The sequence below is a fragment of the Podarcis raffonei genome, chromosome 15 (genome assembly GCF_027172205.1).
Source record: "Podarcis raffonei isolate rPodRaf1 chromosome 15, rPodRaf1.pri, whole genome shotgun sequence".
In the NCBI taxonomy this organism is placed as follows: Eukaryota; Metazoa; Chordata; class Lepidosauria; order Squamata; family Lacertidae; genus Podarcis; species Podarcis raffonei.
In genome coordinates this window covers 20,309,856-20,337,335 of record NC_070616.1, presented here as the reverse complement: position 1 = coordinate 20,337,335, position 27,480 = coordinate 20,309,856, and the positions used below count along the sequence as shown (strand labels likewise).

General features: G+C 45.8%; 1 protein-coding gene and 1 pseudogene across 6 annotated transcripts in view; both read left to right on the top strand.

Annotated features, from left to right (window-relative positions):
• The window catches only part of IGSF9B (immunoglobulin superfamily member 9B), a 117,195-nt gene that overhangs the window by 69,996 nt on the left and 19,719 nt on the right, over positions 1-27,480 (top strand). For 5 of the 6 annotated variants that reach the window (XR_008327745.1, XM_053366793.1, XM_053366797.1 and 2 more), the window contains exons 8-14: positions 2,717-2,859; positions 9,151-9,291; positions 10,866-10,982; positions 15,383-15,533; positions 20,702-20,825; positions 26,077-26,252; positions 26,815-27,041. Coding sequence is in view for 5 of the 6 variants with exons in the window: in XM_053366793.1 (XP_053222768.1) it covers positions 2,717-2,859; positions 9,151-9,291; positions 10,866-10,982; positions 15,383-15,533; positions 20,702-20,825; positions 26,077-26,252; positions 26,815-27,041 (1,079 nt within the window). In the remaining variant the exon portion in view is untranslated. The remainder of the gene's footprint in view (positions 1-2,716; positions 2,860-9,150; positions 9,292-10,865; positions 10,983-15,382; positions 15,534-20,701; positions 20,826-26,076; positions 26,253-26,814; positions 27,042-27,480) is intronic. The other variant, XM_053366795.1, reaches the window with a different exon arrangement.
• LOC128403257 (uncharacterized) lies at positions 11,335-11,417 on the top strand (annotated as a pseudogene).

The following is a 27,480-nucleotide window of genomic DNA, read 5'->3' as shown; positions in this document are numbered from 1 at the left end:
CCAGGATTACAGTCATGCTGCATAGTTGACCATTGCTGTGGACCCAGGTCTCCCCAGCCAAATTCCAACACTCTAACAATCACTTCACCACCCTTTGCCAACTCACTAGCCTAAGGATGTCAACTGATCCTAACAAAATGGGTATTGTGCTATATACACCTGCTATTTAAGGTGTACATGTGCATGGATTGTCAGTGGTGTCTGCATTTTTGAACTCTTGTTGGCTACGAAAGCTGCCATGATAAGCTCCTGCACTTAAAAACGGAATCCTATGCCACTGGTCCCAAATCATGCTGCAACTCATGTTTCAGCTCTGCCATTCTCTCCAATAAACCCACACCCCTGTACCCACCACCAAGAGAGAGAGAGAGAGAGAGAGAGAGAGAGAGAGAGAGAGAGAGAGAGAAGGAAAATAAAGGGTGTACTTGTAGGCACACTATGATGCAAAATTAGCCAATTGTTGTCAATGATGCTATGACCCTGATTCAGACCTTGCTGTGAAGAAGCATCCTGTTTGGCGATGGCTAAGCCTTTTGGTTAATCCCAAGGTTCAAGGACCCACTGTCATGTGGTGAGCTAGATCATGGTCATTTGGCCTCAACTCTTAGGAAAAGGCCATAGCACAACAGTAGATCAGATGCTTTGCATGCAAATGGTCCCAGTTTCAATCCGCAACATCTCCCCACAAAACTGGGGAAGACCAGAGAGTCTTTGCCAGTCAGTGCAGACAGTATACCAGCAGCCTCCCTCACAGTAAGCTTCCGATGTTTGTCAGGTATTTTCCCCGTCCTTGTTGTCTTTTATGTTCCCCCCACATGTGTTCCAAAATAGCCTCCTTTCCTTAGCGATGCAACTAAAGGTTTTAATACTGTCTCCTGTTCCCTTCCAATTATACTCCTCCAGCCGATCAGAGTATCCCTGCCAGAGCAGAGAACTCCTAGCAAATTACTTTAGGTTGCCTTCCTTCCCTTTATTTTTTAAAAAAGTAATATCTAGTATTTAATTTTTAAAAAATCCCTTCTCTGTTGGTGCACTGCATGTTCTGTCTATTACAGGCAACTTCTTTATCCAAAGCAGCAGTGAAACCTCTTGGGTTAACAACAACAGCTAGAACTAAAAAGGAAATGTGTTTTTTTTAAATAATGAAACTGAAAATTGATTCCTTTCTTATTATTGTGCTCAATTGAGAGTTCTCTGAATGTGGTAGTTTTCATATAGATAAATATATGTTTTTCCTCCCCCCACCCCCACTGGTTGCTGAGATTCCACCCAGGATTATAATACCCAGAGTTCCCTGTGGAGAGAGAATGACTGTTTTTAAGCAGTTTAAGGCTGTGGTATAGATATGGTATCTTTTTAATAACTGGGGGGAAAGGGATGAAACATGGAGCAATATCCAATGTCATGTGAGGGGAAGCTTCCTTGCACAATGAGACTTCCTTTCTTCCCCTTGCAGCCCCCTTGCATACCTCCCAAATCTGTCCCAGAATGTCCCCCAACCTCCAGGAGTAGATTTTTTTTGGGGGGAGATGCAGGCAGGATGAGAGGAAGGGGAAATATAATGCTGCTTATGAAAAGCTGGACTGCAATCATATACTCACTTACCTGGAAGTAGCCCCTTTCAAATTCTGCAAAACCTAGGCATGTTTAGAATTGCGCTGTTGAATATGTGCTCACTGAATCTCTCTTCTGCTTTACCCAGAATTCTTCTTCATTCTCCTGAGTGGGAGCTCCCACCTTACTATAGCCTTGATTTTTATTTTATTTTAGGTGGCAGCTTGATGATGTACAACCCACCTTCCCAGCTATAAAAATAAAATAAGAATAACACGGAGAAATTGATCAAAATCCTTCCTTCCTTCCTTCCTTCCTTCCTTCCTTCCTTCCTTCCTTCCTTCTCCCTCTCTCTCTCTCTCTCACCTGGCGCAATGGGTGAATGCATCTGGCTGTTAACCAGATGGTTAGTGGTTTGAGCCAACTCTATGATTCTATGGTTACAGGGTTCATTGTATTTGAACAGGGACCTTCAAGTACACCTCAAATTCCACTCCATCTAACTCCTAGTGGGATGTACCAAAGCGGGTAACCTTGTTATCCCTTACCCCATTTTTAATTATAGCATAACTATCCTTCCTCAAATTTTATGCAAACAACTTTGGGAAAGGTGTGAGTTGCACCTGCTAAATGTTGACTGGTAAAGGTTTATTTTACTTCTTGAGTAAGATGGCAAAGGATTTTAACGCTGATCATGGGTGTGTGGGTGTGTGTGTGTGTGTGTGTGAGAGAGAGAGAGAGAGAGAGAGAGAGAGAGAGAGAAGATGGAGGGGGTGTGTGTGCCTATATTTCTCTCTCTCTCTCCCTCCCTCCCTCCCTCTCCTTCTCCCTCCCTCCCTCCTGACTGAAAAATGCTTCCATGCTCCTAGAGCTTAGCACAGATAGATTGAGATAAAACGTTTTTGGTGACGTAAGGGTCCATGTAAATGCTAAGTGTTGCTCTAATGGAACTGGCAGAGATAATGAGCACAAGGATAAAGGTCTCTGGAGGCCAGAGTTTTATGAATGTTACTGATTTAGTATGTGGGGTTTTGGACTCCATTATTAAAAACGTTGCTGACCTCTGTTCAATTAGGCCACAGTAGAAAGGTACAAGCTTGATGCTTGTCTGGAGGGTTCATATTTTAAAGCTCTTCATCCCTTCTGACTTATCCCATCCCAGATCCTGCCCGTGTGGTCAACATGCCACCCGTCATATACGTTCCTGTGGGGATACATGGATACATTCGCTGCCCAGTTGAGGCGGAACCTCCGGTTACCCTGGTCAAGTGGAACAAAGATGGACGCCCTCTGCACATTGAAAAGGTAGAAGGAGCTCTTAGTTGTGTATGATTTTGTTTGTTTTAGGACTTCAGCTGTTTATTACTTGCATTAATATCTGGACTTTTCTTCAAGGATCTCAGGGTGGCACGCAAGATTGTTCCCTTCCTGTTTTATCCCCACAATAGCCCTATGAGGTAAACTAGGCTGAGATAGCGACCAACCTTCAGTAATGTTGGTAGGAGATTTGAAGCTGAATCTCCCCAGATCTGGTCTTGATCTACCACACTGATTTAATTATCCTGGTTGAAACTAGGTTTTGGTTGTTATCCTATACTTGCTTAGGTATGAGTATGCCTTGTTGAACTCAATGGGTCTGCATCCAGTGTAGCACTAAGTTAATGCCTCTTAGCTGTATACATGTTCCGATGAAGAAATTCACCATTATTGCACAAGCAAATGCATAAGCAGGTTGCTAGTAACCTTGTTGCATGACAGATGGTGCAATTTGTTGTGCAATGAATTTCCACTAGCACATCCTTTGTTGCACAACATTAAACCTCATCTGTCTGCTTGGGCAAGAGCCCTTGCCCTAGCAGACATAGAATGTAAGTTACAGACCAATGGGACTTAGTTCTGACTAGATGTGCATAGGATTGCTGTTCATTAATCAGTGAGATTTTCTGATGAAAACTAAAAGTGAACAGTGCCCCTGCTCCATAGATATGTCCCTTGCTTCAGGTATAGCTATACATAGGAAGGTGAGGCATACAGTTGGTCAGAAATATATTTCTTACTGAAAAAGACACTTGCCCTTCTCCTGCTACTTTGCAGAACTCTTGGAAATTAAAAATGGGTGTCTTACCAGAAGAACATGTTCTAGCCCAAACACCGCATGTAGTTCTTCTTTGGTTTGGTTGGCCTCACCTGGATTCCAACATGACAGCAATAGCTGGGAAAAAAGTCAGGACTGGTCCTTTCTCAGGATCTTCCAGCTTCCCCTCCAGCATGTGAGAGCCCCACCTGGGTGTCCCAACCTACTGGTTGAATACCTGTCCTGTAAGGAATGCCTTTTACCAATTAGTGACCCACTGACCCACCCCCTTCCATGTGATCTCTGTCAATTTAGGCTGGGACACCCTTGTTGCATACGAAGATGCTTCACATCTACCCTCCCCACACCATGTGAAAGTCTCTTGGCATTTAGAAGAGAACAATAATTTGGATTCTTCAATCTAATCAACAGCAATCTCTCCATCTAGGGTCTCATAGGGAGTTTATTCCTCTTGTCACTGTGGGAGATGAGCATCATTAATCTAACACTGGTGGAAATATAACGGGTCATCTGGCAGATATTACTATATATGGGATGCTTAAAAGATCCTCTTTAATGAGACTCCGTCTTGCTATTACCTTGGTTTGAAAAATCCTATCAAGGACTTCATTCTTTTAAATATTTAAACAAAATACTCAATATTTAGAGTTTCCTTTAAATATTAACAGTTTAGAGATTATATTCTGACTGTTTCTAATGGAGTGTGTGTGCAGGGAAGTCATCTACTAATGTGATTCTCAACTTCAGGCATGATAGTGTTGATGATCAGGGAAGGGTACAATCCAGCCACAGCTGAGCACTTGGAAGCCCTGTGGGTTTCCATGGGGAAGATACTTGTTGTGTGCTTAGCTCACTCATTGAAATCAGTGAGTGTTCATCATGCCCAACATTTAGAAAGATCATGCCCACTATTTGCCACCACAGACACATGATGTCTGTGGCTGATGTGGAGGATAGGAATCCAATGGGTTGGTCCAGTGCTGGGGAATCACTCCCAATATGGGTCAGGTGCCACGATCTCGCATAGGCCCACTATTGGGAGAGGTGTTTTGGCCCATCGGTCTCCTTGTGGATTCCCGGACAGAGTCACCCTTTCTGGACCCCTTTAACGGGGTGCTCGTGTGACTAAGGATCCAGCCCAATGCCTTATACGCCAAAGTTGTGACAGTTGCTATGCGGTAGGCGAAATAAACTCAGTTCCAGCACCTCTCAGGTGGATGCCATTATCATTCTAAGAGAATGAAGGAGGTGTTCATGGTGAGTTCCTGCACCTCTTTTTCTAGAACAATAGCACTGGGCAAAAGTCTGCAAGCTGGCCAGTTTGCTTGTAGAAGAAAATTGCTCCTTGGCCCCGAATATGGTGACTAATTAACCATAGCAATGTCCTTACGCCAACTTGCCTGCTCCCCCACTGAGCAGGCCTCTAACTGTCTGGGTGGGTGGTAAATCATGTGTTGGTCAACCAAGAGGGCAGCCTGCTCCAGGTCACCCTCCTAAATACCCTAGGGACAGGCAGGGCACAACCCCCATGCCCATGCCCTGATTGTGGTCAATATCCACTCTTTTAGAGGGTCCAGCATGGCCAGGTGGAGGGCAGCATCAGGCAGCCACCCCCTCCTCAGCCATGCAGGAAGGTGACAATATTCCCCTGTCTGGCTACAACCACACTGTGCGGCAAATGTCCCCCCTCCCCCCGGAGCTCCAGTTGAGCAGATATTGCCCCAAGTAAGGGTGTTCCCATCAGCAGAATGTATTTCTGTAATGAGCAAGGTAGAAATATATATATATGTATTAATGAGAAATCTAGATTTCAAGCTGAGTGACGAAACATGTTTACCATAATCTTGTCATGGATTGTTTCTACCAAGATACAATGAGAAGTTATGTTCATAACACGTTGATAACTTATTATTGCATGGTGCCAGGGTTGCATGTCTTTCAGGGGAAGGTCTGTTGCTTAGTGGTATAGCATCTGCTATACATACAGAAGGGGACGCGGGTGGCACTGTGGTTTAAACCACAGAGCCTAGGACTTGCCGATCAGAAGGTCGGCGGTTCGAATCCTCGCGACGGGGTGAGCTCCTGTTGCTTGGTCCCTGCTCCTGCCAACCTAGCAGTTCGAAAGCACATCAAAGTGCAAGTAGATAAATAGGTACCGCTCCGGCGGGAAGGTAAATGGCGTTTCCGTGCGCTGCTCTGGTTCGCCAGAAGCGGCTTAGTCATGCTGGCCACATGATCCGGAAGCTGTTCACCGGCTCCCTTGGCCAATAAAGCGAGATGACCACAGAGTCAGCCACGACTGGACCTAATGGTCAGGGGTCCCTTTACCTTTATACATGCAGAAGGTCCCAGGTTCAATCCCCCGCATCTCCAAGCAGGGCTGGGAGTGAAGTGTGCCTGAAATCCTGGAGAGCTTTTGCCTGTCAGTGTAGGCAATCCTGATCTAAATGGGAAGGAATTCAGTGTTGCACTAACACAAATGTTCCATCAGTGTATGCATTTCTGCTTGCCTGATGGAATGATGCCCCTGCTTACTCCCACTGCATGCTCCCCTGACCCCTCCAGAGCCAATGGGGAGGGGGCACACAGGGAAAGGAGAATAGGGGGAAAGTCCCATTGAACTAGTGGGACTCATTGTGGTGGCTCCTGCTACCGCACCTATGGTCTGGCTTGGTATAATGCAGCTTCCTGTGTTCCCCACATGGCTCCAGCACTGTAGCTCAGGCACCATCTTGGCTGCAATCTCAGCCTATTACAACTCTGAGTCAGCTGATTCCCATGAGCCAATCCCTGCCCACCAGGACCTTTTTAAAGCCGTAGCCTTAGTTTTTGCTTTGTATTCCAAGGAACTTCTCTCTGGTACAAGGATATTCCCTAAGCTCCTGCCCTTCCTGCCACCCTTGATTGGTGCTCTAGATTTGTTTTGGACAACACAGCTGCTACTGGGCTGCTTGGATGGATACTAACTCCTCCTGTTCTCAGGACCTGACCATCAGAAATGACCCTCCCAGGGACCCAATGTTTGGCACGATGCTTTATTCAGAGGCATGAGATCTCAGATGTTTTTGAGCAGGCAACAAAGGATACCTTAGTCCTGCTTTGTTTGCAAGCTTGCTGGGGGGATCTGCTTGGCCACAGCTGGAGAAGCAGCAGTGCACCAGATGATCCTTTGGTCATCCAGGAAGATTGTTAGGAAGCCCAGTTCTTTTCTGCAGGGCCCTAGATTTCCTGCCTCTTCCCAGTCCCCGCTTTTAAACACCTAAACCTAAAAAATACATTTTTAGTCTTGCTTACTGGGTGATTCATGCTGTAAAGTGCAGTGCCATGTTCTATCCACCACTTTAATACTCCAAAGGAAGATCTATACATGGATACACATAGGTGTCGTGGGCCTGCACCCAAAACCCTCTACATACCTAGCTTCTTCCTTGATCTGATCTGGCACAAATGGCTTCCCTTAAGTGGGGTGGGCACTGGGGCTGAATGTGGACCTTCCCTGGCCTTTGGAGGAGAGCGAGCATATGTTCCCTCGAAATTACAGTCAATGGTAGCTTACTCTGGAATAAGTTGCTGTATGCTGGAATCGAGGCCAGCACTCAGGTTGGTATGGGATGATTTTGCACCCCAGCCATCATGATGATGGGAATAATTGGTGATCCTAGGGTACTTTGTTTTTGTTGAGCGCTACTGACCTGAGCTATATTCAAGCTGATGCCAGGAGGAGGAATTGTCCACATCTCATTAGCAGGGCTCTGTGTCAACATGTTTCCCCGAAGCGATACATCTGTGCCATCCAAGTAGGCCAATTATGATAACTGACCGTCTCCCAGCAGACAGAAACAAAGGGATTGCAAATGCAGTCCAAAATGTTGACAAGGGGATTTTGGTTTATGAATCCTCCCCCCCCCCCCAAATCTAAAGAACTGCTGTCCTGTTTCTCTCCTCTTCCTTAGCATTTGCTAGGTGTGATTCTTGATGTTTTACAGCTGCAGCTTTGAATCTTTCTTCCTGCTTCCCTCTCTCCCCTAAGAAAAAAAATAAAAAAGAACTGTGGACCAGGGCTCTAACTCCAGTAATTCATTCTCTCTCTTCTATACAGTGCTTGGAATAAAGTAGCTTGAATTAAAAAAAAAGTCCACTGAATTAGTTCAGAGACCTCTGAACAACACCTGAAAGTTGCCCCCATAACTTTTGAGTGAATTGAATGTAGATTAAGTTTTAGTATGGAACTTTGAACAACTTCCAGTTAAAACCTTCAACTTTCTTACATGTGGGTTTTCTTTTTTTACACTTTGGACTTTGGGGGCCTTTAAGCTTAAATATGATAATTGTTTGAAGGAATGAATTAAGCTATTCACATCCCACTGTGTCCATATTTTGATGTTGTTGTTTTAGTTGTTTGAAGTACACTGTATGCCTCAGCACAGCTGCTTGTAACATTGTGAATACTGAAAAGTATTTTGCCAATGATCATTTGGATGAACTTGAACGGAACATGAGCCAAGACAGTTCATTTTGTAAAGGGGGACCAACATGAACTGGAATTAATTTCTTTTTGGACACGTTCACCTAGAACTAGAATTAGCTGCTTTTAAAAAAATGAACTTTCCAAGCTCTGACATTGAGGATCTGGCAGCTGCTAGGACGTTTCTGAATTAAGGATGAGCTGAATTGCTTGTTCCCATTCTGGAAAGTTTGGGTGATTTCACTCTGCCAGAATTCCAGAAGTTTGTGAAATTTGCAACATTGACCCCATTGCTGCATTAGAGGTTTCTGGGCATAGAGATGGAGGCCTGTGTGGCCTGGGAACCAAAAACCTGAATCAGAACACGTACCTGGACAGACTAGACCCCCATTCCTGTATTTAATGTGTTGTGCTTAGACCAGGAACTCTTTAATCCCAATTAGGTACCTAGGAGAGATTTGCTCCTAACTCCCTTTCCCATAATCAGCTCTTGGACATGACACAGTCCTTAGGCATCCACTCGAAATTTCCTTAAATACCCATATTATTTCACTTGCAGAGGTGAAACCCATGTGTCTGCAGGGGGTCAGGGCAGGGGAGAACTTCCAGAAGGGAAAAATGCAGAATTGGACAGGGTTAAAATGCTCCTCTCTCACACCTCAAGAATTGGTCTTTCCCCACAAAATGCAGCTACAGTAACTCCATTGTCTTAAAGGAAAAGTCTTTAAAACAGAATCCTACAACTACAAGGTATATTAAGTTTAGTGTAGTTCTACCCTGAATCACTAGGTGGTGCAAACAGCACTGTAGTGACATCTACTGACAAATGAAAAGCATTACATCAAAGTATATATTGAAATGTCAGCTGAAGAGGAGGGATTCATTGCTGTTCCAGTCTATGCAGCATCTACACTTAGATATATGGCTACACATTCAACCAGATAATTTAAGCGGAGAGAAAAACACAAAACAGCCCTATATCTCATATGAAACTCAAAAACTGCAATGTGTCTAGTCTTCTCTCTTGCCTGTGCAGTTTTCTGGCTGGAGTCTGATGGAAGATGGCTCAATTCGAATAGAAGAGGCAACGGAAGAAGCTCTTGGCACATACACCTGCGTGCCTTATAATGCCCTGGGTACAATGGGCCAGTCCCCCCCTGCCCGACTCGTACTGAAGGTATTTATTTACTTTTTAAACATTAATATATTTCTCTTTAACTGAAGAGGCTCACAAAGCAGCATACTCACAAAAAAAGAGAAGTAGTGTGGCACTGCGTACCCTTAGGCTTTTATTCTAAAAGGCATGGCACACAAGGAAAAAGGAACAGGGAGGGAGGAGGGCAGAACCTCCCCCCCCTTACAGGTCAGGCAGCATTTCTTAAAGTGCTTATACCAATCAGCTTGAATGCAAATGGCCCACATACCCTGATGGAATGGCTGCTGCCACATGACATCTGAGGAAAGGCTAAAGGTGTCTGATCTCTCAACAGAGGCAGTTGAATTGCTCTGCTTCTCCCTCAAGCTCAGCAGCCTGATGCAATAACTCTAAGGGACAGTTGGGAAGAGCCAGAGGCAGCTAGTATCTCACCTCTTGATATATTGCTGTTCTGAAAAGCTTGTGAACTATGCATATTGCATTGAGCATGCCTAACTTTGGATGCAATCCGCATCAACAAAATGCCAGCTGTGATGGCCAGACGACTGTTGTGAAGCTCTCCTGGCTGGGTGTGGTGTGCGGGGGCACAGTACAGAGCCTCTGTGGGTGCCCCAAATCAGATCAGCTCACCTAAAGTGAAGAGACCACAGGCTCTGATTTGAAAGAATTGTAGATTCATTCGATTGAAATGAGTCTGCCTGATTCTGTTGCTAATATGATAGAACACAGATCCCCAGCCCTTTTGAGCTCACAGGCCCCCTTGGAAGTCTAAGAAACTGCCACAGACACCACAAGTATCCATTTCATGGGGGTGGGGGTGGGGAACCAATGTCTGGTGATGCTTAGACCCTCCCTGCCCAATGAGCAAAATTCTTTCAACCTTTACAAACAAAACAGACAAAAAAAAGGCAGCCCCCTTTAATAAAATCAACCTAACAACTGCAAAATGCAAAAAAAGAGGAAGAACCCTTAATTTAAAAAATAAAATGAGGAGGGGCATGAGGATCTGGCAGCTACCAAGGGGTATCTGAGTGCACCATGATGCCTGTGGGGACCCCAGTGATAGGACATACTATAACAATGCACCTTCTAAGAAGCTGAAAAAGTCAGCATGCAAATGTCAAGGAGGAGGAGATGGTGCTGTCAGCTGGAGGCATCCAGCAGAGAAGATGACCTGTCAATCTGCCAGCATTGGGCAGCTCTTACATACTGTCTCCATGAAATGGACAGTGAATGTGAGTGTGTGCGCACGAGAGCATCGTGCAAATCAAGTCGAGCAAGCTGCATGCTTGCATGAGCGTTGTGAGCAGCTAAGCGTTGGTGGGAGAGAGTGTGCGAAGGGAGAACGAACACAGAGAAGGTATTGCACACCCGCCTCATCCGTGAATTTACATGGGTCAGTGATTGTATGTATGTCAATGTAATCTGTTTAACCATCTGGCTTTTGGCAGACTCATTAACTGGCTAAAAGTTCTGTAATTGGATGGCAGATTTTTTAAATGCAGGTTTCGGCTGTGCGTTCAATGAGAGTTGTTCGATTTTTTAATTTCCCCCACCCGCCTTTCTCTCCCCTTGCCTTCCATCCCTGGCTGCAGGACCCGCCCTATTTTACGGTGCTACCAGGCTGGGAGTACAGACAAGAGGCAGGGAGGGAGCTGTTGATACCCTGTGCTGCTGCAGGAGACCCCTTTCCTGCCATCGCCTGGAGAAAGGTACCCGGCCTGCCAGAAAAATCTGCAGTGCCTTTGGCTTTTGATGAATATTGCAGACAGAGAAGCCACACTCTGTCCCGGTAAGAGCAAAACTGCAGGTTCAGCTGCTTCGCTTCGGGCTGTACTACTGCTGCCCCCGTCCCGCAGGTGGGTGGGGGAGAGACCCAGCTCCTAGCAAGGAAGCCTTAGAAGCTGCAGAAACCTTAGCCACCGTCAGCCAGCAACAGCAGCAATTGCAAAATGAGCCGCTCTGTTTTATTCATTTCTTTATTGCATTCATATCCCACCTTTCCTGCAAGGAACTCGAGGTTTCCCCTCTCCTCATTTAGTCCCCACAACAACCTCATGAGATAGCTTTGCGCAGTGGCAGTATCGTAGCCAATGAGGTTAATCCGAGGCGCGATTATTGCTAATTGAAAACTTTTCCAGAAAACAACAAAAACAACCTCATGAGATAGGTTAGGCTGAGAGGCAGCAACTGGCCCAAGGTCACCCACTGAACTTCATGGCTAAGTGGGAGTTTGAACCCTGGTCTCCCAGGTCTGATACTCTAACCATTGCACCACACTGGCTCTCACTTGCCCACTTTCTCCACTCACTCCGGTATCTACTGCAGGCCCCCCCTTGTGGACCCCTCCCTCCAGTGCTGCAGTTGCCCCAGTGCAGTGCATTGGACAGACTTGCCTCTTTCTGTGCTAATATTTTGCAACATACTGCCAGATCAAACCATGATTTGCTGGAGCTACAGATGAAGGAACCTATTAGTTTTGCTTCTCTCTGTTTTCCATTTTTCTACTCTTAAATCCAGTTCTCTACATTTCCCCAGCAATTTGCATTTTTTTGGGGGGGTCCTCCTGAAAATCTTGTCAGCATTTGAGTACAAATATCTCTTAATACACCTTTGTTTGTACTCAGTTTTTACTAGTGTGCACATTTTTGCAAGCAATTTCCCCAAACACAATGCATTCTTGTTCATTATTTTAATGAAATATAGGTGTGTTTATTCCCACTTTCCCTTAATATATACATTTTAGACAGATTGGTTGGGCAACCGCATTGCAGAATTTGGGGAAGTGTGAATTTTGTAGGATAGCCGGTTTTTGTTCTGTGCATCAGCTTGAGAAATTTGGTAGTTTCTCCTTAAAATGTAAACAAAACTCAAAATTCTTTCCCGTTCCCAGCTGGAGTACAGTCAGGAGGACGCTGTCTCTTAACTACAGCAGTCTTTCATATGAGGAGCATTGCAATTTTAGTGTTGAAAGGGACCTTGGGAGGTAATCCAGTCCCACTCCCTTTGCTTGATGCAGGAATCTTGCAGCTCTAAGAAATAGTATTCCTGCCTCTGCTTAAATACCTCCAGTGAAGGCATATTTCTTACAAGTAGCGTATAAGCTCTGAGCTTTCCCATCCCAAAACATCTCTTTCAGCTGCTGCCCACACTGGGTGTCCTCCCTCAAGCTTTGACTCTTAGCAAATGGACAAGGGGGTTTCTCCCATTTTGTGTCTGCTGTGAGAGATTCAGCAGGGGGTAAGGTCCAAACCAAAGCCACCAAGTGATATCAGCTTTCCCATTTTTCTGTGATCTTCCGTTGTGCATTCTCCCCATTCTGACTCTCTTAAGAGTCCTAGCCTACTGCTGCTTGCCTAGCTGTGCTCCACATCTGGACTTGGGCCCCAGAACCTTCAGGGAAGGGGAGTAGCTCAGTGGTAGAGGATCAGCTTTGTGTGCAGAAGGTCCCATGTTCAATCCCACAGCATCTCCAAGTAGTATTGGGAAAGACACAGAGTTTGAAAACCTGGAGAGCTGCTGCCAGTCAGTGTAGACCAGGCATAGGCAAACTTGGCCCTACAGATGTTTTGGGACTACAACTCCCATCATCCCTGACCATTGGTCCTGTTAGCTAGGGATGATGGGAGTTGTAGTCCCAAAACATCTGGAGGGCTGAGTTTGCCTATGCCTGGTGTAGACATTACTGAGCTAGGTGGACCCAGTGGTCTGATCCAGCATAAGGCAGTTGCTCATGTCCTCAGGGTGTCCTTGATTGCTGCTTGGACTGTCTGTACCTCCTTATAGCATCGCCTCTTCTTTCTTTTTGACAAGCAGAAGCAACATACACTGCCAGAGGTCAGGAGGGGGAGATCTGTTTTGTCCATTGCTGCAGCTAAAGTGATTCCCATGGCCAAGTGCCACCCTAAACATCACCCTACGGCCGTCTTCTGGTGCAGATCCAGGGAAACTTTGTCCCTTAGGGTATTGCTGAACTGCAGCTCCCATCATCCCCACCAAGCACAGCTGGTGGCAAGGGATGGTGGGGCTTGTAGTCCTGTGGTTCCCATACCTGTACTTTGGGAAACGGCACTGCCTGAAACCCCAGGGAAACAGAGTGATTGCCTCATCATGTAACCAGATATTAATAGGGTGAGTGCAGGTGAGATCCATGGTGTCGTAGCTCCCTCTAGCGGCCTAAAGCTTTAAACTGAACAACAGTACGTAGAATGCAAAAGAATATCTATCTACCAGTGACAAGATCAGCTGTCATGACCTTTTGACCCATTCCACAAAGAATTCTGGTAACTGTAGTTTTGTGGCGTGGAGGATAGTTTTTGAAGGGACCCCTGAAGAACTGCAGTTCCCAGGATTCCTTGGGTTGGGGGCCATGGACATTAAAACTGGCCTAGAAGTTGTTTAAAGTCATAGTGCAGATAAATGTATGCACTCAGTGTTTCATATCCCAGAATTCATATATTCTGCCTCCCAAATATTACTGTCTTTTTTAAACATACATTACAATTATGTAAGGTTCATAGCTGTTAGGTGGGCCGCCTTCAGATGTTGCAGAATTATGCAGGCATTCAGGTCACACAGAACACTTCATCTTTTTGTTGCCTGACCCCACTGACCTGCATCCTTTGGAGGGTGAACATCTGCAGGGAGAAGCCTGCTCTACTCAAGTGGGTGTTTTGCCAGTGGGGTAGTAGCGCAGGAACATTTGGGTACTTTTTTCCAGCCATCACAGCCATCACTACCAGTTGTGAGAAGCAGGTGCCTTTTAAGGTGACTGTTAGAAGAAAAATATTGCTCCCTTTCCCTTATGGGGGATCTAAGAGCCCATATAGAGTCCTTAAGTAGGTTCTCTAATGGTAGGAGAAAATAACAGAGGCCAACCAGAGTATATTGAGAAGCAAAGCAGCTAGTAAGCATGATCTTTATTAAACTGTTGCAACTGGGTCCCCCATGCACCCCACGCAGGGAGGGAGGAGAGGAACCTAGAACAATGGTGTGCAAGCTCTTATATAGACATTTGAAAATTGCCTCCCCTGTGGCTCAAGACTACCCCCCAAAACATCATACATACATCACTGAAGAGGTGGTCTACAGCAGAAAACCTGTCTGCCAAGATACCTAATGGTCACTGATTGCTTTTATTTGGGCATCCTGGCCATTCTTTTGTGATGGTAAATATTCAGTTCCTGAATCCAGGTCACAGGCTCACCCTATTTAAACACAGATACACCCTTCAGACAGGATTTTTTTTAGCAAAAGACAAGGGGGAGGCTTTCCCATTTCCTTCCTCCTTGCAGAGAAACATTTGAGGTCAATTTGGGAGAGTCAAAATGGTTTCAGGATTGCTCTCCTGTACTATTTCAGACACGTAGTTTATATACTTATGCATGTGTTTGCCTTGTAAGTTTATGAACATAGAATTCCTATAACAGTGGCTAAGAAAAATTAATGCATCAACCCACCCTCAAAGAAGAGTGGTAGATGCAGATTTACATGTGCTACTTCATAGATGTACTGGATTTCTGTTTTAATTATTTCTAAATTTGTACATCTCACTGTAGAGGAAGCAGACTATGGGTTGATTACCTGTGTCTCTGCTCAGCCTGCTGACCAGCTGCTAATTGAGAATGTGTAACTTCAGGGTTGTTCCTGCTCTTCTTTCTTACGATTCTTTCTCATTTAAACTGGACTTGAGCCAGGCAACCCTTCAAGTAAGGAACTGTCCACTGTGAAGGGGGTCCCCTGCCCAAACCCCACTTTATCTGTGCAGCAGAAGCACCCTCACGCCTATTCCTTGCTCTGTCCTTGCCTGCTCCCTCATCTCTGCTGGTTCTCCAGCTCTGCCTTGTACCTCTTTGTGCTCCTTTCTCCACACCTGCCTTACCTGCTCATACCGCCTTTTGGGAGCTGACCTCTCTGGCCAATGATTTTGCCAAAGATGCCTCCAAGTGTCTGCAGGAAGGGCCCAGAATCGCACCCCTCTCCCAGTTTGTGCTAGCAGCATTGGCATCGTGTCGCCTCACTCTTCTGCCCTTGCAACATGCCTCTGAGTTGTGTTTTTTCTCTCTTTATTTCTCCTTCCTTCCCCCTGTGCTTTCTCTGTTGTTTGACCAAGGTAGGGAAGCCCAGTAGAAGCAAGCACAACACCCTTCCAAGTGGCAGCCTCCAGTTCCGATCTCTCAGTAAGGATGACCACGGAGAGTGGGAATGTGTCGCTACCAACATAGTCACAAGCATAACTGCTAGCACTCATCTGACCGTCATCGGTAGGTATGGGAATGGATTGGAAGCGTTCATGGGCATGGCCAAATGGGGGATGCCATGGATGTTTGCGTTTTTTCTTCTCCTGGAGTGCAAAATGTTATATTTGCTATTGCGGATAATGGTCCTGAGGAAGCTACCATTTGCAAATAGTTCTCACTGAGCTGTGGGAAGATCAGCACGAGCAATTGCACTGTTAAACCAGCAGAGCAATGGTGGTTCAGAATTGTGGGAATTAGACTCTAGTTCCCATTTAGCAGAGCTTTGTGGAAGACAGTCCTGGGTCATTCGACCTGTTAATTAGTTCTCTTTTTCCCTCCTATAGAAACTACACAAGATGCTCTCTTTTAAAGTTTAAAGAGCAAATAGTTTTTACTTAGTGTTCTTGCAGTTGCAGATTAAATACACAACGCAGGTAGGTGATACATAGGTTGCTAAAACATCGTACATAGATTAAATTGTTACAGATGAACTCTGACTCTGAGGTAGACAGCAGCACAACGCAGCATACCTGCTGGTCTAACTGTTAAGACTGTTCAACTAACTGCCATAAAGGTACCAACTGCCATAACTGCCACAGAGCACATGACATCACAGAGTTCTGAAGCTCTTGCAGTTAACCCTTTACATACACATTATGGATGGTAACATTTCACAAGAATGACGTATGAGAAATAGTCAGATAACAAGGTGTAATAGTGTGGCTTGCAATAAAATAAAATAAAGTAAAATATAAAATATAAAATAAAATAGTAAAGTAAATCACTGCTCAAATTACATTTCATGGCAGTCCTTTAAAGGTGCAATTTCTTTACAGGTTTTTTTGTGGGGAGGAGAATGATTAGGCTAAAATTGAAGGCGTCAGGAAGGGGACCTTGTGGCTTTTAATAATAAGCATCCCCCCCCCTCACAACCATTGGAGCACTGTTTTTAAGTGGTGACTGAATTGCAGTAGTTGTGAAATAGTCTTGCCTGTGCTTTTTGGACACCTTGGAACTGTAGCGGTTTGGGAGCCGCCCCAAATCCGATGGCTCTGAAAATAGCAGATCTGCTTTTGTGGACAAGTCTCTTGAGCAGATCAGGGCCGTCTTAAGCATATCTGGCGCCGTGGTGCAAAGATCCCTCCGCACCCCCCCCCCGTTTTCCAGAGTTGCTGACTTTTTTTAGGGGGGACGGCTCTGCCGGCGACGCTCCCAGCTTTGCGGGGCTGTAGGAGGCGGGCAGCGACTGGAGGGCAGCTCCTCTGGTGGGGAAGAGAAAGAGGCTGGACGTGGTGGCTCCTGGCTCAGCTGGCCACTTTTTGCCGTAGTGGCCATGGCAGGCGGAGGCTCCGGGCGCGGCGCTGCTTTGGCGCGGCATGGCGGAGGCGGGCGAGGACGGTGGGAGGTGCCACGTCCAGCCTCTGCCTCTTCCCTGGCACCCTTCAGAACTTGGCGCCCTGGCGCCCTTCGCCACTAGCCTCTATGGATAAGACGCCCCTGGAGCAGGTGGTGGTGGTATCCAGGAAGATGGAAATACCTGTAATAAGGAATGCAGTTCTCTCTTGACCATTGCAATTGAAAGGGTAGGAAGAGAAATGTTGAACAAAATCCTAATGAGAAGTTACAACCAAACAGGACAGGATGTCTGAATGTTGGTGGCGAGGAGGAGAATGGAATAGAGTCCGCTGAGGAGGAGGCGTGGCTCATGGCTGGCTTCTTAGATAGAACATAGTGTCTCCAGAATAGGAAAAGAATGGATTAGGAGAAGGCATGCTGGGAATGAAGGGTATGTGGAGAAAGGAGAAGTGCAACGGAGGCTGATCTCCATATTTAGAAATTCTGGCCTCTGTGTGTATGAAGAAGATACCCAGTTTTGGATCCATACTGGAGGACAAGGAAAATTCCCAGATACTGATGTTTCCTTGAAAAGAGCCAGCTAGCAAAGGTCTGGTGGCACCATCAGGTTCATAAAGGCTCCTAGGTGATGCATAATTGATCCAGCGCTGGGCATAGATAAAGAGCGAGGAATGATGGAGACTTATTTTAGAATCAGGGTTCCTCATGAATTCAAGGGTTTTTTTGTTTTGTTTTGCAACATCTGCATAGTGTTGTTGGCATTAAAATAGCAGTATGCATCCCCACCCATCTAATCCTTATTTACTATTTCTGGGGGAAACCTGATAAGCTTCTTTAGAAAACAGCAGATATCACCTGTTAGTACTATCTCAGTGACCTCATCTGGAAGCATGTTTTCTTGAAAGTTTGACCTGAAATAAAAGAGAAGACTGTTCTGCCACCTTTGAATGAAAAAATGCCAATCCATCACCCTGTGTTTTGGGTTGAGTGCTGTTTCCCTAACTTCTCTTTGCCTCTCTTTTCAATGATTTCATTGTGTGGACTTTTCAACTGTCCCATCTGATTGCTCTAGGAGTCAAAATGTTTGAGCCTACAGCCCGCAGAGTGGCTAATGGATAATTGGAGGGAGGTGATGTGCTTCTCTGTGTCAAGGGAGGCTCATATTTCTTGGATGATCTCTGTGGCAAATGCCATGTCTGAGTCATAGATGGTTCCCAGGAAGAGAAGATCATTTTCCCTTTTAATTTCATGCTCCAATGAACCTGTTGCTAAAATCTGCTCTTTAATTCTTTTTTTTATTTTTTAAATTTTATTTTGGCTATTTCTTTAGATGGGTTGAGGGGGAAGAAAAGGAGCATCCTTTCTTGTTGGTTGGTGCAAGTTTCTCACCTGCAAATGATGAGTCTAGACACATATATGGCTTCAGGGCCTAGCAGGATTCAGGCCTCCAGTTACTCAGATTTTGGTGAAGAACCATAGCTCAGTGGTGGAATATCTGCTTTGCATGCAGAACGTCTGAAGTTGAATTCCCCGGCATCTCTGAGTAGGGCTGGCAAAGAATCCCTGTCTGAAAGCTGCCACTAGCCAGTGTAGACAATGCTGAGCTAAATAGCTCCAGTGGTCTGACCCTGTATAAGACAGCTTCCTATGGACTCACATCCTCTGTGCTTCCTTGATTACTGCTTTGGTTCACCTGCACCTTTCCAGAGCATTGCCTCTTTCCTTATACAGATAAGCAAAAGGGCAGAGGCACAATCCTCTTCCTACCAGAAGGTGGACTGCAGAGCCCTGTTCAGAAAAAAATCAAATGGGTGAGACTAGCAGACGTTCCTAGGGAAGGATATTCCATAGTTTCGGGGCAACCTCAGAGCAAGCCCAGCTTCTCATATGACAATATAACCTCCAAACATATATGTGGAGGGGATGCAAAGGAGGGAGAATTGTGAAACCTCATAATTATTTGATCACTAAGGGGTTCTCTTTGGCTTTAGAATATTGAATTTTCCCTGGATCACACTCTATTTTATCTAGAAATAATGTGGAGTAGGTGAGCAGTCATGTCTACATAGACCTATAATAAATAATGTATCTTCTTAAAGATAATGGATGTGCTTCTGGAAGGTCCACAGGCCCCAATGCAGCACACAGACCACACTGATGCAATGGTATGAGCAGCTGAACCTCCCTGAAGTACAGGTTGCATGGACTGGTTGTGTATCCATTTTAGACATAGTGATGACCACCAACTTGGACAGCTGTAGAAGAGCATTAGACATATTCACACTGAATAACGATATCCATGGCTACTAGCCATGGTGTCTGCATTCTGCTTTGGCTGTTGGAGGCCTCTGAATGTCCATTGCTGGGAATCACAAGTGCAGAGAACTTCTGTTGCACTCAGAATCTGCTTGTTGGCTCCCCATAGTCACCTGGTTGGCCACTGTGAGAACAGGATGCTAGACCAGATGGGCCTTTCTCCTGCTCTGGGAGGGCTCTGCTCACATTCTCATGAAGTGACCCATGGATTTGTGTTGCTTCCAATGGACAAAGACTATTGCACTATTAGCAGAAGAGGTTTCTGTCAAGGGTTGTGAAAAGAGGGAAGCTGCCCACTGGATGCTGCTGCTGCTGCTGCTGCATTCCCCTGCCCTCAAATTAATAATGTCAAAATTACTGATGTTGCATGGTGACACCCTCTCCAAAACAAGATTGCCAGCTTTGAACCTGGTTGCTTGGCCCTTTAATTTCCACTTCTCTGTTCCTCTGCTTCTTAACAGCTATTGCCCTGGTACTTTGTCCTGATAAGGACAGAAAATAAGAAATATGAAGATAATGGAATGTATAATATAGGGCAGGCTACCCAAATTTAGAAAATTTGACTAAATTATCGTAAGGATTATTAAACACACTAATGATCTCAAAACAGTAGTGTAATGGGAATTGGGGTTGCTTATGCGTAAAACTCCTTGCTGCTCCAAGCGGGTTGTATAGCTAAACCTTTCCCTAGTTTGACAGCGCCTTACGACACGACTGTCTTAATCACTGGCAGAATCCGTCAGTGGGCGTTTCCTGAACTTCTTCCAACATAAAAACTCCTTGACAGCCAATCTCCGCCTAGCTTCTCTGCGCGGAAGCCTTCTGCGCAGAGTAGGCGTGCCAAGCGGAGGTCCTGCGCTCTCCCCACTGATCTCACTGGAAGAGTCTCGGAGCCTTCCCTCCGAAGTACTCTCAGCCTCCCCTTTCTTCCTGGTGTCACCTTGGTTTCCTTCCCCAGCGGAAGCTCTCTCTCTCTCCTTGCTAGTTCCCTCCCCTGCATCATTGGAGCAGCTTCCCTCTCCGCTAATCTCTGATGTCAGTTCCCTGACAAGTAGTGAACTCAAAGATAATAATAATAATAACAGTAGTAGTAGTAGTAGTAGTAGTAGTAGCAGCAGCAGCAGCAGCAGCAGCAGCAAGGACTCTCAGGGCCAGGGACTGAACGTGGCCCTTCAGGCCACTTCAGCTAGCCCTTTGGACTCTGCCACACCTTCCCAGACCATGCTCTGTGCCTTCCTCTATTGCTTTTACCTGGTTGTAATATGTCTTTGAGTTCTGATGGTACCTCTTGCTTGCTTGGAGGGAGAGTTGTCTTTGTCTGGCCACACCCACCATTGACATGTGGCTCTTGGGAGATTTCCCATGCGGGAATGTGGCCTTCAGGCTGAAAAAGGTTCCTCACCCCAGTTTTTAAAAATAACTCTATAATTTGATGTGCAACAATATTTTTTCTAATCATTTCCCCTCAGCATCTTAAACAGTTTCATTCTTTTTTCTCTCCCCCTCTTCCCTGTTTTCAGGCACAAGCCCCCATGCCCCAGGCAACGTGCGCATCGCTGTTTCCATGACCTCTGCCAATGTTTCCTGGGAGCCTGGCTATGATGGTGGATATGAACAGACATTCTCAGTTTGGTACGGCCCTCTGTGAGTCATCCCAGCATGCTTTGCTCTCTGCTTCTTTTCTTTCTCACTCGGCCAGAACTCGGAGTTGGAAGGGGCCTTGCCCTTCTCAGGCTGGAGTTCCCCCCAACAGCTTGTTTTGAGCCTGATGTGCTTGAATGCCAATCACTCTAAGCGAGCCAGCAAGGGTGTCAGGTGTATCCAATACTTCTTTTCCAAAGAGGAAGATTAGCACAGAATAGGGTTTTCTCCACCCCTCTCAGTGGTGCCTATATCCACTGCTGCGAGGCTGTTCATGTGCTTTGTTTAATACATTTATCTCTTGTCTTTGTTTCCATAATGGAACTCAAGGTGTTGTAGGTGGGTTTCTGGGCACTGACCAGGCCCAGACTTCCTGAGGTGCAAACCAGAGGTGACATCAAGCATTTGATTGGCCCTTGTGTGCTTAGCTTTTTGTTTTACCAAATAGCAGCCAAAGGGGGAGCAGGGGCCATTTGGAGCAGAACCCCAGCATTGGGGGAAGGGGGTGTTGGCACTTTGTCCCCCCTGCTATCACACTCTTGATTCCCCCTCCAGCTGCTCTTTGACAGTTTTTCTCCCGCTCTCATCACATGAGAATTTGTGGGCCCCCAATGAAGCTGAATGTTGGAAAACTCAGGACTGATAAAATAATGTCCTATTTCATGCAGCAGATAGTTCAACTACGGCACTTGCTACCACATAGCTTGTGTCTCATGAAGTTGAATGCAACCTGCCAGTCATATATTCATGGTTTCATCAAGTGTTTCTTGTTTGATTTTGATTCCTATACAAAAGATAGGACACCCAGTTTTGTTTAAAAGTTTCTATTGAGTGGTTTCTCCCATTCCATAGTTTATTTTATTTTGTCATTTAGACCCCACCTTTCCTCCAAGGAGCTCAAGGTGGCATAGATTGTTCTCCCCCTCCCTGTTTTTTCCTTGCAACAATTGCTTGTAGCTCATGATTTTATTCATGATCATTATATCCCAGGTCTTGTGGGGGATAGGTAGACAGATAGTAGCTACAATGCCTATCAGCACAAGCTAGCTCAGAGAGCACCAGGATTCCAAAGAAGGGAGCATAGCTCAGAGGGTAAACTGTATGTAGCAGCAGGTGATTGGGAAGGACCCTTCTTTGCCTGAGACCCTGGAAAGCTGTTGTCATTCTTTGCTGGTCTAGATGGGCAAATTGGTGAAAGGCAGCTGCATGCCTTCCCATTTCAAGCTCTTTGCCAGATTAGGCAGGTGCTCAGATGTTGCTGCAGCACAGCAAATTCATTGCCTTGCACACGGCTTGGCAGAAAGAGACCTCCAAGCTGATTGACATTCTGTCACTCTGTTGACACTGAAGGAAAAGTAGAGGTGACAGTGACCTGCATTTCAGTTGCGTTTCTCATCTCAAATCCTTGGGGATCTTCTCCCCACCCTTTCTTCTCCTCTTATTCTCCTCCCTCCTCTTGATGGTCCAAGCTGACCAGCTTGGGGGTGAGGATGGTGGGTTGCTGATGGAGCAGAGATTGGCTATGTGCTTCCCCATCATAAAATCTACTTGGCTTCCTGAAGAGGATAAAGGTAGCGCTTGAGAAAGTAAGGGTTATATGATTATGTAAAGAAACAAAACGAGAGAAGGAAGGAAGGAAGGAAGGAAGGAGAGATGGGAGATAGGGGTGGGATAAAGGAAAAGGGTGTTGTGGGGGTGGAGGAACACAGAACAATCAAGGGAATAGGCTTAGAGTACAAAATTTATGCAGCTGCCTCTGATTAAAATATTATTGCAAAGGAACGATTAAACCATCTTCCCTCTGTGAGCTGCATCTCACCTTGGAGGGGAACAGCCAGATTGCTGTCAGCTGTCCTGGCAATTTTTACCCCATCACATTGTTGAGAAACAGGGATATTTTCAGAACCTTTAAAACAAAATAGGTTAATTTTCTTTGGCTTGGGTCTGCGCAAGGAGTCCCCAGGGGTGCGGGAAAGGAGCATAGGCATCTGTGGCAGATGCTTCTGCATTAAGCCAGCTCTGTGGATACAAGATGCTTCCGTTTTTGGAAGGTTCCCAAGGCAAAGAGTAGCATCCCCGAAGAGCCAGTGTGATGTAATGGCTAGAGGGCTACACTAGGATCTGGGAGTCCAGGGTTCAAATCCCCTACTCAGCCATGAAACTTGCTACTGTGTGACCCTGGGGTGGGGAGCAGTCACTGTCTCTTAGCCTAGCCTACCTCAGAGGGTTGTTGGGAGGATAAAATGAGGAGGTGGGGAGAGCCATGTCCATCATCTTGAGCTCTTTGGAGGAAAGGTGGGATCTAAATGTAATAAATAAATGATAAACATTTTTTCCCCTCTACAGGGAACCTGGTCCATGCTGACTCACCTGCTGAAGAAGCCCTGCATTTCTTTTACAGGGATCCCGGTGCCCTCGCAGAGGATTCTGGGGCATGCTTATTTCATGCAGGTCCCTGGTTGTGTCTGTTGAGCCTCTTTATGGCCCTGCGTGAACTGAGCACAACCTAAAACATTCCCAGTGCCCTTCCAACATCTGGCATTGCAGGGGGAGATTGCAAATGACAGACGAGCTGTCTTTCACCATTATTGATTCCCACCCTCCTAACTAACTGAGCTTTGGGGAAGCCCAGAGTGCTCCAGGACATGGTTTCAAAGTCACTGCCCTAAGGAGTTGTTTGCTTCCATCTTTAGCAAAGAGTTGCAATTTATTACCCACTGGAGCCACTTATTGGTGCCATGCTAAATTCTCCCTCCCCTTTTAATTTACATCCTGGGATTCTCTTTTCTGCTGGACTCTTATTCATTTATTCTCCCCAAGTGAATTGCAGTTGGGTTTGGTGTTTTTTTGGTGCATGTGGTGCAGCTTGAAGCAGCTGGATCTTCCCTTTAGGGCAAGAAATGACAACATTTTCTCGGTCTATGGTTGTATTCCAACAGGGGTAATCTATCACAGAGAGTCTGCCAACTGTGAGCAGACATTGGGGCAAAAGCAAAAAGGAGACCACATCCTTTTTCTCTCTACCTTTGCCTCCTTTCTCCCCATCCGACAGTCTGCCAGGATCTGCCAGAGGTCTGAACTGCTTGCTTGCAGAGGGCTTTATTGATATTAGTGGGAGGGCCTCATGCAGTTTGAGGTTGCCTGCCAGCTCCACAGGGCCTTATCCACTTTCACTATTGTCTATGGGTTGTAATCCAAAGTCGTGCTAAATTAAAGTCACTTAGTGGTATACTTGTTGCACCCTTGAAATGTTTTGCCCCAGTGGAAAGTTGTCGCTCAAGAGAATGCATGAGCAGGTTGCTGGTAATTTTGTTGCATGACAAGTGGTGCAATGTATTGCACAGAGAGTTTCCACTAGTACCATTGTTGTGTTGGCATCTTCTGTTGCATAACATTAATGGAGGAGGTAGCAGAGTCAGATCAGCAGAGCAGGGTAAGGATCAGAGTTCCTGCATGCAGCAGGTGCTTTGCTGCACAGGCAAAGCTTGCCAACAGGAGAGGTTACAGAGGGACAGGAAAAGACAGGGACCAGTCACTGTGAAGAGGGGCAGAGCAAGACAGACTGAAGCTGCTCGGACCTAAAAGGGACCCATGTCTTCCCAAATTGTTCCTTGGAAGGGCTCTGGTTGAACTCCAAAAGTGTTGGAGGGATCCTGACAGGCACTGTTGCCTTTGCCCTATGGGCTGCTGCCCAGATGGTCCCATTGTCTAGGCTTTTGTTGTGCCGCCTGGATCTTGCTCTGGCTTCACTTTAATCACATACTTGCACCTACTTCCACCAGCAGCTTCGTTTCTGCAGAAGCAGATGCTCTCGGTGGAAACATTACATAGGATTAGTGGTGCAAAGGAGAATTGTCAATTCAATGGGCCAACCCCATTTTGTCCCTTGAGGCAAAGGGCAAAGATGGTGGCTCCTTCAAGTTCATGTGCAGAAGCTGACCAGATTAGCAGTGGAATATTATCTCAGTGCCAAACAGCAACCTCCACTGCCCTGAAGGACAGCAGGCTCACTTAGGGGGTGCAGGCCTGGCCATATGGTGCAAACAGCCCTACCCAATCCTCACTCCTCGGCATCTGCTGCCTGCAGTGACTGCCTCACTCTTCCTTATGGAAGGGACAGCCCTGGGCAATCCCCATTGCCTTCTTTCAATGCTCTGCCTTCCGTTCCGTTGGCATCAGCAGGGCCTGGAATGCGACCAGAGTGAATGAAATCATTTCTTGGCCATGGTCCTCGTGGGAGGTGCTGCTCAGGTGAGCCTAGCCTGAAGGCAGCATTTGGCTCTGGCATTAATTTGGCAGTCCCGCTGATGACGTATGAGTCAGCCTAGCCTCCCACCTGCTTATCCGTTAGCAGAGCTAGCACCGTGTGCCATGGAGAGGGCCGTCAGTAATTAATGTTTAGATTTGCCATGACAAATAATCAGGGCTGATGCGGTAAGAAACCCATGGGTGCAGGATGGCTGGATGAAAACATATCATTTCCGATTATCATTGTACTGTTGGGGGCTGTCATCATTTCATTAGTTTACATCCGATTGGATGGAAAGATCTGTACCCAGGTTTAGAGTGGCAAGCAAAAAACCAAATTACATTTCCCTCCTCTTTTGCTGCTGTGGAAACAGATCAAGCCTTTAGAAACTTGCACACAGACCTTAGTGGTACAAAATTGCAGGGGTGTGTGTGTGTGTGTGTGTGTGTGTGTGTGTGTGGAGAGTGAGAGAAGAAACTCATTACATTAAATGTTGGGTGCAGAATTCAACTTCATTAAAATCACCCTTCATTAAAATCAACAATCAGGTTTCTAGCCCATATGATGGTTAAAAACAGGTTTGAAAGCTTGTGGGCAACACCTGCTGCATTTGCAGGAATCAGGGGAATCTCTGAATAAGATCTATGGGAAGCCAGAGGGTGTGGGGTTCAGGTCTCATTTCCCCCTCCCATATAACTAGTAGGAGCAAAATAAATAATGCAAATCTGAAGTGATAATGCAAATGTGCTGGATTGAGTCTGGCCGCAAAATCAAGCATTCCTTGCCATGAAATGTGAGTCATGTTGGTGCAGAATTTTGTATTTAGCAGAGTCCTGGGTGTCATTTGATCCAACCCCAAGTAGCTCCATTGTTCATTAAGGAATTATCTCTCTCTTTTTTCCTCTTTCTACACTTTTCTTTTCTCTCTCTTGTTCTCTTTTTTCTCTTTGATTTCTTCCCTCTAAAGAACCCGCCCCTTCGATTGTCTTTCTTCTATCTTGCCAGGATGAAGCGGGCACAATTTGGACCTCATGACTGGCTCTCTTTCCCAGTGCCAACTGGGCCCAGTTGGTTCCTCATGGATAATCTAGAACCGGAGACTGCCTACCAGTTCAGTGTCTTGGCCCAAAACAAGCTAGGCACAAGCTCCTTCAGTGAGGTGGTCACTGTGAATACTTTAGGTGAGACTCAGAAGAGGACCTTGATGACCCAAGGTTCCATAAACCGAAAGAATGAATTACTAGCAGCGTCATACCCAGTGTTATTCTGGAATTCTAAGAAACCAGAAAGCTTTCAAGGGTTCTCCAACTGGTTCAAAATGGTGTCTAATTGCATCCAAGCATAGACAAAAACCTTCTCATTGATCTCAGGAACTGCCAAGCAGAATCTTAAGAAAGGGGGGGAGGCACATGGAAATTTAGTGCTGTGTTTACTCTCAGTAAAAGTAAAAGGTTGAGCCAAAGGTGTCATGGAAGAGCAGAGCTTCGAGGAAGCAGTTAAGGGGCAGCAGGATAGGTGGCATAAAGCAGGTATTCTGAGGAAATTCTGGGCATAAGGGACAGTAAGGGTGAAACAGTAGAGCTTTTAAAGCAGAAGTGGTCAAACACTTTGGCAAATGTGCCGCAATTCCAGTGTAAAACACAAGACCCATCACCGCCTCCCCCATAGGTTTCTTGCATCTGTTTTAAAAATATTTCTTTCCCCTTCCCCTTCTATCCCAACATTTATTTTTTTTATCTTCAGCATTCCCTGTCACAACTCCAGAACCCCTGGTGCTGGTTACTCCACCAAGGTGCCTAACAGCCAATCGGACGCAGCAAGGAGTCCTATTGTCATGGCTTCCTCCAGCCAATCATAGCTTTCCGATTGACCGTTATATTATGGAGTTTCGGGTTGGAGAAAGATGGGAGATTTTAGATGATGCCATCTTGGGGAGTGACAGTGACTTCTTTGCAAAGGATTTGACTCAGGTAAGCGGATGACAGATTGAACCTACAGTGTGGTGATCTTTCTGGGAAATCTTGGAGTGAATTAAGTGTGCGAGCTTAATAGGAATTCCTTAATAAGAAGGCTAGTAATAATAGACAAGCTTCCCTGAAAGACAAATTGTCTCCCAAACTGTTTATCTTTCCTTGCAATGTTCTGCCACAGAGGAATGTTGGGTATGTTCCAGGCTGCTCTCTGACAAAAATGAGGTTCCAGGAAGCCTGAGCAGTGCTGCATATGAGCTTGTCTGTACATCTTAGAACAGTGTTCTTCAAGACTGGCTCTCCAGATGTTGTTGGACTACAATTCCCATCATCCCCAGCCAGCTTAGCCAAGTGTCAGGGATGATGGGAGTTAAAGTCCAACAACATTTGAGGATCGAAGGTTGAAGAACATTATCCCAGAGCATAGTCCCAAATCTTC